The sequence below is a fragment of the Oncorhynchus nerka genome, linkage group LG15 (genome assembly GCF_034236695.1).
Source record: "Oncorhynchus nerka isolate Pitt River linkage group LG15, Oner_Uvic_2.0, whole genome shotgun sequence".
Lineage (NCBI taxonomy): Eukaryota > Metazoa > Chordata > Actinopteri > Salmoniformes > Salmonidae > Oncorhynchus > Oncorhynchus nerka.
Window position 1 is genome coordinate 61415057 of NC_088410.1, and position 13803 is coordinate 61428859.

General features: G+C 41.3%; 3 protein-coding genes across 9 annotated transcripts in view; 2 read left to right on the forward strand and 1 right to left on the reverse strand.

Moving 5' to 3' along the window:
- Positions 1-1327, reverse strand: part of LOC115143041 (E3 ubiquitin-protein ligase NRDP1-like) — a 28337-nt gene extending 27010 nt beyond the window's left edge. For 3 of the 4 annotated variants that reach the window (XM_029683039.2, XM_029683038.2, XM_065001770.1), the window contains exon 1: positions 759-873. The gene's annotated coding sequence lies outside the window, so the exon portion shown is untranslated. Of the gene's footprint in view, positions 1-758; positions 874-1179 lie in introns of those variants that run through there. The other variant, XM_029683040.2, reaches the window with a different exon arrangement.
- On the forward strand, positions 413-9094 carry LOC115143042 (SOSS complex subunit B1-like). 2 transcript variants are annotated; one of them, XM_029683044.2, is made up of 7 exons: positions 413-500; positions 4684-4819; positions 7110-7248; positions 7499-7570; positions 7718-7802; positions 7965-8016; positions 8422-9094. In XM_029683044.2, exons 2-7 carry the CDS (start codon positions 4741-4743, stop codon positions 8592-8594), a joined length of 600 nt encoding a protein of 199 aa, XP_029538904.2. In that variant the 5' UTR covers positions 413-500; positions 4684-4740; the 3' UTR covers positions 8595-9094. The 2 variants fall into 2 exon arrangements, with proteins under 2 accessions (XP_029538904.2, XP_029538903.2); XM_029683043.2 differs by lacking the exon at positions 413-500 and adding an exon at positions 922-1246.
- A 252-nt stretch (positions 9095-9346) lies between these two features.
- LOC135560224 (uncharacterized) lies at positions 9347-13062 on the forward strand. 3 transcript variants are annotated; one of them, XM_065001773.1, is made up of 12 exons: positions 9347-9737; positions 10019-10089; positions 10177-10353; positions 10444-10505; positions 10588-10674; positions 10761-10802; positions 10871-11044; positions 11124-11159; positions 11259-11813; positions 11883-11988; positions 12085-12196; positions 12291-13062. In XM_065001773.1, the coding sequence occupies exons 1-8, from the start codon at positions 9580-9582 to the stop codon at positions 11157-11159; spliced, it is 807 nt and encodes a 268-aa protein (XP_064857845.1). In that variant the 5' UTR covers positions 9347-9579; the 3' UTR covers positions 11259-11813; positions 11883-11988; positions 12085-12196; positions 12291-13062. The 3 variants fall into 3 exon arrangements, with proteins under 3 accessions (XP_064857845.1, XP_064857843.1, XP_064857844.1); XM_065001771.1 differs by having other exon boundaries at positions 11124-11813; positions 11883-11952; XM_065001772.1 differs by lacking the exon at positions 11883-11988 and having other exon boundaries at positions 11124-11813.
- Positions 13063-13803: the final 741 nt, after the last annotated feature.

Genomic DNA, 13803 nt, shown 5'->3' on the forward strand with positions numbered 1-13803 from the left:
TACAAGGAGCAAAGTGATCATGCGGTTTGTATGTGGCTGCTATGAAAACCAACTCGGTTTGCCTGTGATCAGGGGTGTATTCATTCTGCTGATTCGGTTGAAAAACATTTCTTAAAACAGAAGCTAACGAATATACCCAAATTAGTCCAATAGAAACTCTAATTTGCAACTGTTGAACTAATTACACCCTAGATCAGCTAGATGCACACAAGAGTGTGTAAGTCTGTATTTAATGTCACCTTGATTACTAAAAATGATCTTGACCTGTGCCCCTAAGCTGTAGCCTAAACCTATTGACGTTACACTGAACTGTGTCAATGGAATATTAAATAGCAGTCATCCAATTTGCTGTAATAGAAATAAGGCCATATATTTTTTTTTTCTTTAATCGTCCTCGCTCACCTAAACCGCACCGACCGCCACTGTACTGTTGCAACGTTAGTTAGCTACGCAAACACGGAAATCATCCTTGCCGTTTCAAAATGGAATCCCGGCCGTAGGTATGTGGCTGGCTAGCTAACTATCAAACAGTAGTCAGTTGCAAACAGAGGAAAGATTAGTGATGGATACCGATCAGAAAGTCTTGACGAGTAAGCGTGCTAATGTGCAACTAATCAAGCTTGCCACAGCTAACTACGTACGTGCGCTAACGTTAGCTAGTACTACAGGTAGATAGCTGGCACACGCTGGAATCACACAGTAAAACAAGCAGATAGAGAGCAACTCTAGTGATATGTTGTCGAACTGGGTAACGTTACCTGTTGATATAACAATCAATGGTTAAATTGCCTTTTAAATTACGTTTGGGTTAGCGTTCCAGCATGATAAAAAAAAAATCTTGATTCCTGTCACCACGTTTCCACCCACGTCCAGCCTACGCCGCTAAGCAACCAAATTGTAAAATCGTTGATAGACAGTTGACTCAACCTATCTTCGGTACGAGCAGTTTTCCTTCTCAGATAAAGGACCTATCACATGATTATCTCATGCGCATCCCATATAATCCATGGTCATTGGATACAATTTTGATTGAAACTAAATTTGACCAACAGAATGCCCGCCACTACTGTACTGACGGTCACAAAAAAATGAACAGTAGCTAGGTTTTTATTTTATTTTTTAATAGTAGCTAGCTAGCTCTTTTACAAACAGGAAAACAATACTTATTTTTTAACTCACTTGTTCCATGGCTTAAAATCCATTATACCGGACAAATCAGCTGTGGACGACAATACACACTGTTGAGGTAATGAAATGTGTAGCTTACGACCTGGCACCCAGTTAGCTATAGCTAACGTTAGCTAGCATAGTAACGTTACTGCAGTTTGCTAAACTACAGCAGGGGCGTATTCATTGAGCCAATTCTGTTGCAAAATGTTTCTTGAACGAAACGGGGAGGGACCTACCAATGACTGTATATATGACCTACTTGAATTTGACCAATAGAAACTCTAGTTTTATTTGCAAACCGTTCCGTTTTATAACTGTTTAGACTAATGATTACACCCTAGTTGCTAGACTGGTCTTGCTAGCTATTTTATAAGTAATTAGTCGACCTGGGTTACATACTTGCATTGATCTGATCTTGCATTGCTGTTTAAATTATTACTGTATGTATCATTAAGGCCATGTATTCCTGTAAATTTGCTCATTCTCACACGAGGTCAAATTACACTGAACAACACAAAGTGTTGGTTTCATGAACTGAAATAAAAGATCTCAGAAATGTTCAATATGCACAAAAATCTTATTTCTCTTAAATGTTGTGCACAAATGTGTTTACATAAAATAATCCATCCACCTGACAGGTATGGCATATCAAGAAGCTGATTAGACAGTGTGATCATTATGCAGGTGCACCTTGTGCTGGGAACAATTTATTTTTTATTTTTTACTAGGCAAGTCTGTTAAGAACAAATTCTCATTTACAATGACGGCCTGCCCCAGATGACGCTGGGCCAATTGTGCACGTCCCTATGGGACTCCCAATCACAGCCGGTTGTGATACAGCCTGAAATTGAACCAGGGTCTGAGATGCAGTGCCTTAGACCCCTGCACCACTCGGGAGCCCCTAAAGGCCACTAAATTGTGCAGTTTTGTCACACAACACAATGTCACACGTTTTGAGGGAGCGCTCAGTTGGTATGCTGACAAGCATTTCGCTACACCTGCAATAGCATCTGCTAAATATGTGTCTGACCAATAAAATATGATTTAATTTTGACAGCAGGAATGTCCACCAGAGCTGTTGCCAAATAGTTCATGTTAATTTTTCTACCATAAGTTGCCTCCAACGTCGTTTTAGAGAATTTGGGAGTACGTTCAACCGGCCTCACAACCGCAGACCACGTGTAATCACCCCAGCCCAGGACCTCCACATCTGTCTTTTTCACCTGTGGGATCATCTGAGACCAGCCAACCGGCAAACTGATGAATCTGTGGGTTTGCACAACCAAAGAATTTCTGCTCAAACAGTCAGAAACCGTCTCATGGAAGCTCATCTGCGTGGTCGTCATCCTCACTAGACCTGACTGCAGTTCGGCGTTGTAACCTACTTCAGTGGGCAAATGCTCACCTTCGATTGCCACTGGCATGCTGGAGAAATGTGCTCTTCACGGATGAATCCCGGTTTCAACTGTACCGTGCAGATGGCAGACAGCGTGAATGGTGTCATGTGGGCAAGCGGTTTGTTGATGTCAACGTTGTGAACAGAGTGCCACATGGTGGGGTTATGGTATGGTCAAGCATAAGCTATGGACAACAAACACAATTGCATTTTATTGATGGCAATTTTAATGCACAGAGATACCGTGACTAGATCCTGAGGCCCTTTGTCGTGCCATTCATCTGCCGCTATAATCTCATGTTTCAACATGATCATGCACGGCCCCATGTTGCAAGGGTCTGTACACAGTTCCTGGAAGCTGAAAATGTTCCAGTTCTTCCATGGCCTGCATACTCACCAGATCTCACCCATTGAGCATGTTTGGATCGACGGCCAATGTCCGGCAACTCCTATTGAAGAGGAGTGGGACAACATTACACAGGCCTGATCAATTCTATATGAATGAGATGTGTTGCACTGCGAGAGGCAAATGGTAGACACAGCAGATACTGACTGGTTTTCTGATCCATGAAATTGTTGCATGTTTGTTCAGTGTTGTTTTATGTTGGATATTCAGTTTTCTCTAGTCAATATCTATTGAATAAAACATGCCATGGCTATGATATTTGTATATTTTATTTAACTAGTTAAGAACAAGTTCTTATTTTCAATGACAGCCTAGGAACAATGAGGTAACTGCCTTATCAGCGGCAGAAAGACAGATTTTTACCTCGCCAGCTCGGGGATTCGATCTTGTAACCTTTCGGTTACTAATCCAACACTCTAACCACTAGGCTACCTGCCGTCTGAATCAGGGGAGGATGGAGAAACATCCAGACCTTTTTTTAATTTGACATTTCAATCTTCAATAGCGTATTAACAAAGCCTGCTATGACTATGCAAATGATATATTCTGAATCAGGGGAGGATTGAGGAAAATCCACACCTTTTTCATTTTATTTTTGAATATAATTATTTTGGGGGTGATTTAAATCTTCATATCTTTTAAATGAAGCATGTCGTGACTATTAAAATTATATATTGGAATCAGGAGAGGATGGAAAAAAATCCATGCCTTGTTTATTTAGAAATCTAGAAATACAGCGTCCTCTGTAATTATTGGGACAGTGACACATTTTGTCCTGTTTTGGCTCTGTACTCCAGCTCTTTGGATTTAAAATGATACAATGATGATGTGGTTAAAGTGCAGAGAGTCTGCTTTAATTTGAGGGTATTTTTAGGGGACCAAAAGTATTGGGACATATTCACTAATATGTGTATTAAAGTAGTCATATATTTAGTATTTGGTCCCAAATTCCTAGCACACAATGATTACCCAAAACGTATTACTTTACTAACTTGTTGGATGCATTTGCTGTTTGTTTTAGTTGTGTTTCAGATTATTTTGTACCCAATAGAAATTAATGATAAATAATGCATTGTGTCATTTTGGAGTCACTTCTATTGTAAATAATAATAAAATATGTTTCTTAACATTTCTACATTTATGTGGATTCTATCATGGATAGATGGATAGTCCTGAATGAATCGTGAATAATGATATTTTTCCTTACGGATTTCAATCTTTAATAGCTCTTAAACAAAGCATGCCATGACAATGAAAATTCTATATTCTAAATCAGGGGAGGATGGAGAAAAATGTGCACCTTTAAAACAAATGTAAGATATTTTTTTCCGTATTTCAGTCTTCTGTTGCTCTTAAACAAAGTGTGGAAACGATATATTCTGAATCAAGGGAGTAGGGAGAATAATCCACACCTTTTTAGTTATTGTTTTTTCTTCTGGATTGGATTTTTGTTCATAGCCCCCAGAATATATAATTTTCATATTCATGACACGCTTTGTTTAAGAGGAATGAAAGATTGAAATCTGAAATCATAGTTGTAAAAAACATATAACATTTTTTTCCATTGTTCTCCATCCACCCCTAATTCAGAATAATCAATGTTCAAAGTCATGGCATGTTTGGTTCAATGGTTATTGACGGGAGAAAACCAAATATCCAATGTAAAACGAATTTTACCTCTGTCACACACACATTCTTGTAATTATTTCAGGGCTGCTTTGGCCCAGAATTGACTTACACTTTTGGATGCATGACGAGGATCTGAAAGATGACGACCGAGACCCACGTCAAGGACATCAAGCCAGGACTCAAGAATCTCAGTGTCATCTTCATCGTACTTGAAACAGGTGCTAACTCCTTACTAACAGTAACGTTTTAAATAATCAATTAATGATGAACAGAAACATAATGTATATAATTATCTTGTAATATGTATGTAAAAATGTATGTAAAATCTTACACACAATATAATGGCACAACACAGAGGCTTGACAGTCAGAGAAACATCTTTATACATCACCATGTAGACTAATGATAACAATTCATGTTGGTTTATTTGAATCATGCCAGCTATCAAAAAACGTATCTGTGTTGAACTTTCCCTTTTCTCTTTCCCACAAATGGATATTTACTCTCCTCATAATTGATGTTTACTCTCCAACTTTCACATTATCTCTCTCAGAACGATCTTCTTGACCCTCTCCACCCTCTCAGGGCTGGGCGTCTCACAGGCTGACTACGAGCGGTGTAATCTATATTATTAAATTATTGCACCCACACTGCTCACGTGCGCCAATGAGCATCTGCGTTGCCAAGGGCTAAAATAGAAGTCAGTTATATTTCTGGCGCAGATCGCGCTGCAAGTCCTGCCTCTCCCATCTCCTCATTGGTTATACCCGCGTGGGTGACTGAAGACGAACGAGGTCAGTGGCGGTAATGCACCTAATTTATGAAAGTTGCCAATCGCAATATAAAGTCCAGAGAAGAAAAAGCCTGAAAGGATGAGAGATGACTAGAAACAATTCGGTTGACCGTTTTATGTGTGGATTAATTGGTGGAGTAGAGGACCTTGTTATTTTACCTGAAATGCACAACTCAATGTTTATATCCCAGGACAAATTAGCTAGCAACAGCAAGCTTGCTAAATGGGACAAATTAGCTAGCAAGTGCAAGCTAGCTATCTAAATTGCCATACATGTTTAATGCTTTTCGACCTGTCCCCAAATGAATATAATTGGTTCAGAGTTTGTTTTGATATTTTAACCTGCGTGTCGTGATCCCGTTTGGTGTGGGGGGACAAAATACATTTATGCACGATGGCGCACACGCGCAGCCCGGTTTGCGTTCCATGTCAGGCTCTGCACACTCTTGGATTGCATTTATGTGTATTTTTATTTAACCTTTTTTTAACTAGGCAAGTCAGTTAAGAACAAATTCTTATATACAATGACAGCCTACCCCGGCCCAATTGTGCGCCGCATCACGGCTGGATGTGATGCAGCCTGGATTCAAACCAGGTACTGTAGTGAAACCTCTTGCACTGAGGTGCAGTGCCTTTAAACCGCTGTGTCACTTGGGAGCATCCTTCCTGGCAGGCTGCTTCTACCAGATGGCGTGGAGAGGATATGTGTCTGCACCATGTGCTCTCACTACTGGTGTTCGGTTCTAGGCCCTCTCCTCTTTTCTCCTTACACTAGGTCACTTTGCTCTGTCATATCCTCACATGTTCTCTCCTATCATTGCAGATGACAGTCAACTACTTTTCTCATTCCCCCCCTTCTGACACCCAGCTGGCAACACACATCTCTGCATGCCTAGCAGATATCTCAGCTTGGATGTTGGCCCACCACTTCAAGCTCAACCTCGACAGGGAAGGCCTGTCCGCTCCAAGACCTCTCCATCACGGTCGACAACTCCACTGTGTCCCCCTCCCAGAGTGCAAAGAATCTTGGCGTGACCCTGGACAACACCCTGTCATTCTCTGCAAAAATCAAAGCAGTGACTCAGTCCTGCAAATTCATGCTCTACAACATCCATAGAGTACGACCTTTCCTCACACAGGAAGTGGCAGAGGTCCTAATTTAGGCACTTGTCATCTCCCGTCTGGACCACTTCAATTCTCTGTTACCTGGGATCCCGCTTGTGCCATCAAACTCCTGCAACTTATCCAGAACGCCGCAGCCCGCCTGAAGTTCAACTTTCCCAAGTTCTGCCATGTAACCTTGTTCCTCCGTACACTCCACTGGCTTCCAGTCGAAGCTCGCATCCACTACAAGACCATGGTACTTGCCTACCGAATAGCAAGGGGAACTGCCCCTCCTTACCTTCAGGCTATGCTTAAACCCTACATCCCAACCCAAGCACTCCGTTTGGCCACCAACGAGCACAAACTTTGCTGATAACTTCTTTATTGAGGACAAGTGGACTTAATATGACTGTGATATGTGGTTGTCTCACCTAGCTATCTTAAGCTGAATGCACTAATTGTAAGTCACTCTGGATAAGAGCATCTGCTAAATGACAAAAAGTATAATAATGAGATATTTGACACTATCCTTGTACAACTAGCTTCTTCTTGTCTTTGTACACCAATCAAAGGCCACTGATTACTTGTCCCTCTTACCCACTCTCACATAGGACGAGTGACAAAGACAAAGGATGGGTATGAGGTGCGGACCTGTAAGGTGGCCGACAAGACCGGCAGCATTAGCATCTCAGTTTGGGATGAGGTAGGGGGACTGATCCAAACCGGTGACATCATCAGACTCACTAAGGGGTGAGTCATTTATTGAGTCACAGCACAGTCAAGTTAATGCCACACTTTATGGACAGGGCTCCAAACCTACAGCCGAGTATAAAATCAACATAGAAATCAAAAAGGACCACCCAGTCATATTTTCTACCTACCAGCATGAACTTACATTCGGATGAATACATACCATACGTTATTAGTCCTTTAATCTTGGATCAACTTTAAATCCTGGGGGGAAATGTATTTTGTCTTGAAATTTGTGTCTTTTCTCCAGATATGCGTCTGTGTTCAAAGGTTGCCTGACTCTGTACACGGGTAGAGGTGGAGAGCTGTCGAAGATTGGAGAGTAAGTTCTATAGATGCTCTATGCTTAATAACATTTCATGCTACATATTTACGAAAAGGAGGAGCAACAATGTAAATGTTGCTGAGAGATGCATCTAATGTCATAATTTACTGGTCTAAACTAATGCTCACTTATCGTTTTGTTCAGGTTCTGCATGGTGTATTCAGAGGTAACAAACTTCAGTGAGCCTAGCCCAGAGTACTCTAACATGGACCAGATGAAAAACAAGACTGTAAGGGGTGTTTTGAACTTAGGGATATCAGTGTGTAAGCGTCTTATTACAGAATGATAGGGGAAAAAATATTATTTTAAGTAACTTTCACCTACGAATTTAGTTCAATGTTTCAAGTATCTTTTTCTTGTACTGTGTGTGAACAGATTATTTATTTCCCAGGTAGTCGGTGACCAAGGAAACATACTGAACAACAACAATAACAGCTCTGCTGGTAAGACCACTATCAAAGACCAACAAAAAATTAAGAATTATGACGTCAAATGAAAGCGTTTCGGCAACGGCCTTCGTTAGTGTTATTTATTTATTTTCCTCTGCTGCTATTAGGTGATTCATGCAACATTTCCACCTGGAAGTCTACCTAAACGTCAATGCCATGTCTGTATCAGTAAACTAAAGGAATACAATTCCATGAAATAACAATATAATTTTTGATCGCTGCTTTAAGCTGTAAAGTTGCTTCTTTTACTTGTGAGTGGCTGGTTCAGCCACCTTCAGTGTATACAAACAGCAGTGTATTTTTTGGGGGCAATTGGTTAATTGTGAACACTAACACTTTACCTCTCCCTTCTATCACTATGAAGATTTATAAATTAAGCATGCCAATTTCTTATTCTAGGTAATGAAACTACCAATGGGAACGGTGTAAACTCTCAAGGTTCCGGGAGCTCGACTAATCCTCAACAGGGAGGGCAGGCTGGCAGTGATGTTGGCAGCAGAGCAGCCAATCCAGGAGCAGGAGGGACAGCTGTCAGCAATGGAAAGGAGACTAGACGTTCAGCAAAAAGATGATTGGAGCAGAAGGAAGCAAAGTCCATCCCTCTCCAGAAATGTCAAATGATGAGACTAATGCTGCGTTCGAAGTGGAAATTTACCACCATAGAGTTAGGACTCTAAATGGATAAAACCCATTTTGGCATGAACCTTGCTATTGAGGGTTTCACCATTTTAAAGTAGTCAAATGGGTGGGACTTCCTATGGGTAAGGAAGCATCACATGAAGGATGATAGTCAAGTTTTTCACTAGTAATTACCAGCTGGAGGGCTGTTCAAATGTATTTTCCCAGTTGTATGTGGTAAATGTTAAGACATTTGATTTTAATTAGGTTTGTTTCCAAGGAACACTAAAGTTCACTAAAGGTTATGTAACCATCAAGAAAAAGTATTTGTGAGAAAAATATATATTTTTCTTTCTTTTTTACAATGAAGCTGCTTAATGGGAAGCCATAACGTGTTTTTCACAGTCAGGCAGTTTTCCAATGAGATGTCGAAAATATAAAATTACTCTTTTAACTAATGTGCTGTGTAGGCTCTGTGCAAAACGTAGCCCAAACCTGACAGATTGATGTGAAGTTGGATTCAGAAATCCTTAATTGTGAAGTCAGAAATCCTTAATTGCCAGATCCATTTTTGGATGTATAAATAAATATAGATTTTTGATGAATTTACCTTATAAATGCCTCATGAGCTTATTAGGTCAACTGTCATACCCCATCAGATTCAGAACCTTGTGACAGCAGCCACACTTTAAATGTTGTACGACCGTTCAAAATGGGGCCTGTTGCACAAAAGTAGAATTAAGACATCCGGGATAAATGACTCAGCTGAGCTCAATGAAGCCAAAACATGTGCGTCCAGGCTTAATTGGTTGCACAAAGACCAAGCCAGGATGAGCAGACACGGATTCATTAAGCCAGGTGAAACCAATCCTGGATAGGTGCGCGCTCACGGCTCACTCAAATAGACCCCGCCACAGATCACAGATTAACTGATTTACCATGGCAACTAGAGCCGCGTACTTTTCCCCGTCGGAAGCACAAATCCTCATGGAGGCATACGAGGAGGTAAAATATATAATTAAGAAGAAAGGCAACACCGCCACAGTGATAAAGCAAAGAGAAAAAGCGTGGCAAAGTATTGCAGACCGCCTGAATGCGTAAGTAGTGCACAATTACACACTCACCGCTCCGCTGAAACATCACAATTACAATTCAAATATTTAATTCACATCTCCAAAAATGCAGTTGTACTGTAATTATGAAACGGTTAAATTTTTAATTGAAATGCACTGCAGATATGAGTGAAATTGTGTAAAGTAACTCCATCACACTGTATAAAGCTATGATACATTTTTTGATATTTTTACTGAAAACAAGACAAAAGTACCAAGTAATTTTTTGCAGTGTGACTCCATTAAATGTGTGTGTGTGTGTGTAGATTAAACATGAACGGGCCAAAACGGACATGGCAGCAGGTCAAAATCAAATACAAGAACATTCTGCAGAATGGTATGGTCCCTGACTAATATTTAACAAAGCACAAGCATATATTGTACCCAGAAGGTGCCTGCTCACACATTGTCTGTACTGTTTTAGCAGTGAAAAAGAATACCCACAGACAAGGCACGGGTGGTGGGTCACCAAAGGCTGACCTTACCCCAGCAGAGGACATGGCCTTGGAGCTAAATAAAGGCAGGCCCGTCTTAGAGGGGATCCCTGGGGGGAAAGAGACGAGCATAGGTTCCTCCCAAGATGCCACCCGCTTCATTCAAGGTATGTCCTTCCATCTCTACATGGGATACAACCACATTCATATTGAATCAATTTGGACTGTCTGACTTTGGTTTACCTATTGCCTTGCAGTGCCTGGCAGCACTGTGTTCCTGTTAGAGCCACCAGCACAAGCACCAGACGATGCTGATCCAGTGAGTACTCCATCAAAGGCATACTGTAGGCCTGGCATGTCTTGTCTACTAGCTTCAATATGAATCCGATTAAATGTGATAGGGTGAAGGCCCCAGTGCAGCAGCAACAGCACATGATGGAGACGATGATGAGGAGGAGACCATCTCTCTGGATTCCAGAAGGCATGAGGTATCATGTTAAGACTGTGAAAGTACTATTTACTCTACAATGGTGAGGAGTCCTCATCAAAATCAAAAATCTATTTTCTTTTACAGGACCCAGATGCTATACAGTGGGAAAACCAGCCTGGCAACATAGTGCGTATTAATAAAAGGACACCACATCCTGCCAAATTCCAGCTGCGCTAATTGTATTGTGTTCACAGAGCTCACAAGCTATCAGAAAGTTGTATGGCAACCACCTCCGGCGCCAAATAGAACTGGCAGACATAGACATTCAGTACAAGAAGAAAAAGATGGAAAATCTTGCACTGGAGTCCGAAATAAAAAAGAGGACAATTAGGAAACTGGACCTTGAAATAAAAAAACTTGAGAGGGAGGTGAGATATGCCTTCAATGTACACTGTATGCTAACTGTAACACAAATGTATTAATCATTATTTTTCTTTCCTCCCCCAGCTCCAAGAAGATGACACAGCTCAAAATAAAAATTAGGTATATTCTCGTAAAGTCAAGTGAGCCATGACATATGAGCTCTTATTGTGAGCACACAGGACGGTGGCATCTTTCTAAGGTTTTTTTTTATTTTCCCAGCAATCAGTACAACCAAGTCATCGTTATAAGGCATCGCCCTCTTTTGCCCACCCCCCCAGCACCAGGTGTGGCCACTAGCCTATATGAAGGCCCAAAATTGTGTGTTCCTTTCTGCTCTGACAATGGCATGCCCATTCGTGCGAGATGTGGTGGATGAAGAAGCACTTGTGCTGAGGAGAGCCTTCAGGCGAGAAAGGGTCTTCAGGGACCAGTTGGACCCACTGGCCTTCCCTGATGACCATCTATATGAAATATACAGGTTTTCTGCAGATGGCATCAGGTATCTATGCAGACTACTGGGTCCCAGGATTAAGCACCGCACTGCACGGAGCCATGCACTGAGTGTGGAGCAAATGGTTTGTGTGGCCTTGCGCTTTTTTGCTAGTGGAGCCTTCCTGTACTCAGTGGGGGATGCAGAACAGCTGAACAAGGCCACAATTTGCCGCACAATAAGGAGTGTGTGTCTGGCTATCAAAGCATTAGCAGATGTCTTCATCTCCTTCCCTGGCCACAGAAGACTCTGTGACATCAAAGAGGAGTTCTATAGGATTGCAGGTAAGAGGATCTACAAATTACAGGACAACTGTTAACACATAGTAGGATACTCATTACTTTGTGTGACAGGTTTCCCCAATGTCATTGGTGCAGTGGACTGCACACACATAAGGATAAAAGCCCCCTCAGGTGCCCTCAGGTGAATAGGAAATCCTTTCACAGCATTAATGTTCAGGTGAACATAACTTTTTGATATTGTCCATTGACGAACACTCTGCATTGCCAGTGATGTGCATTGATTGGTGTAATATTCCTCATCTTATGATTTCAGATGGTCTGCAATGCTGACTGTGTGATCAGCAATGTTGTGGCAAAATGGCCTGGCTCAGTCCATGACTCCAGAATCTTTCGGGCCTCTGAAATCTATCAGTGCCTATCACAAGGTAAGCCACACAACCCCTATTTATAACCATCATGGCTGTGTCAAGAATATCACTGTGTTTATGAGGTAGTAATGATGAGATTTTGTGTTGACAGGTGAATTCTCTGGTGTGTTGCTGGGAGACAGGGGGTATGGCTGCCAGCCTTTTCTCCTGACACCTTTCACAGACCCCCAGGAAGCACAGCAGGCCTACAACCATGCCCATGCCAGGACCAGGGCCAGAGTTGAAATGACCTTTGGCCTCCTGAAGGCACGCTTTCACTGCCTTCACAAATTAAGGGTCAGCCCGGTTAGGGCATGTGATATTACTGTGGCTTGTGCTGTCCTCCACAATGTGGCCTGCCTGAGGAAGGAGAGGGCCCCCAGAGTGCCACCAGCCATGGACTGGGACAATCCGGCAATCTTCCCTGATGACGACAGTGGTCGGCTGCTGAGGGACCAATATGTGTTGAATTATTTTAGTTAGTATGTGTGCTTTCAATTTTGGTTAAATATGTCCTGCGGTGGCAGAGGAATTTGGGTTTTTGGGTTCGTTTTTGACGAATTTGGCCTCTTATGATGTTTGTGCGGTATACTGTGTGTAATACAAGGCTGCAGGGAGGCTACTGCATCCATTCATTTGTCTGTTCAGTTGATGTGTATGGATTTGTCCTGCATTTATTTTAGTGTGCAGACATGCAGGGTGTGTTATATACAGACCTTTGAATGTGTATGTATCATTTTGTATAATATGCTTGGATTCTGTGCTTTCCATCTTGTAGAGTCACTGTGACTTCAGTTTCGAAAGGAGCTGATGGTTTACCTGCTTTGTTTTGTCCTTATTCAATAAAGGAACATAATGTTACACATTGTGTTTTTATATTCATATGGAATGTGTATTTGTTTATATGACAGAGTACTAGGGCCACACTGAAGAAAAAGGATAAAGTCATAAATTTATGAGGCTGGTTCTTTCTGCAGAAAAGCTACATATTGTTTTTACAGTTTTGATACTTATGACAATGTGATACTTAATATTCTGGCACATCAGCATGTCTTTGTTTATGAAACCATACTGAAGTACAATTTCACGAAATGCCCCACATCTGTCATTTTAACAACTGTCCACAATATTATGACTTGTTTTTTTCCCCTCTGTGGCCCTAATATTCTATCATTTTATATATAGCCTTATAGTCTATGGGAAACTGTAAATTATCTAATGATAGCAACATCTAAAAATCATTTTTTATCCAAAATCATTGAAATTAATGATCACAAACGTTTAAATAATAACAGTGGGTCTAGTTTATGTGATAATGTATAGTGAGCAGTGAAATAACTATTGGTTTCCATTTGTGGTGACTGCTGACTGACATTAGGGATGAGATTAAATAGATCCTGGAATTTAGCCTGGTCTGGAGCAGGCTAGCTCCACAGAATAAATCTCCATGGTAATTTATACCATAACATATCCTCCTGCCCCCTATCCATCTTTAGTGCAACCGGATTACGGATCAATTGAGCAAGGATCACCAAGATATCCTGGCTTAATCCCTTATCCTAGTTTTGTGCAACAGGCCCCTGGTCTGGAATAAGTGAGTTTACATGACAATTTTTACTCCAATG

What these genes read in the sequence shown, in the direction of transcription:
- LOC115143042 (XM_029683044.2), top strand. Translation starts at nt 4,741, where the DNA reads ATGACGACCGAGACCCACGTCAAGGACATCAAGCCAGGACTCAAGAAT. An exon ending in CTTCATCGTACTTGAAACAG is followed by an intron (nt 4,820 to 7,109) that starts GTGCTAACTCCT and finishes ACTCTCACATAG; the next exon opens with GACGAGTGACAAAGACAAAG. An exon ending in CAACAATAACAGCTCTGCTG is followed by an intron (nt 8,017 to 8,421) that starts GTAAGACCACTA and finishes TTCTTATTCTAG; the next exon opens with GTAATGAAACTACCAATGGG.
- LOC135560224 (XM_065001771.1), top strand. Translation starts at nt 9,580, where the DNA reads ATGGCAACTAGAGCCGCGTACTTTTCCCCGTCGGAAGCACAAATCCTC. An exon ending in TGCCACCCGCTTCATTCAAG is followed by an intron (nt 10,354 to 10,443) that starts GTATGTCCTTCC and finishes ATTGCCTTGCAG; the next exon opens with TGCCTGGCAGCACTGTGTTC. An exon ending in TGGATTCCAGAAGGCATGAG is followed by an intron (nt 10,675 to 10,760) that starts GTATCATGTTAA and finishes TTTCTTTTACAG; the next exon opens with GACCCAGATGCTATACAGTG.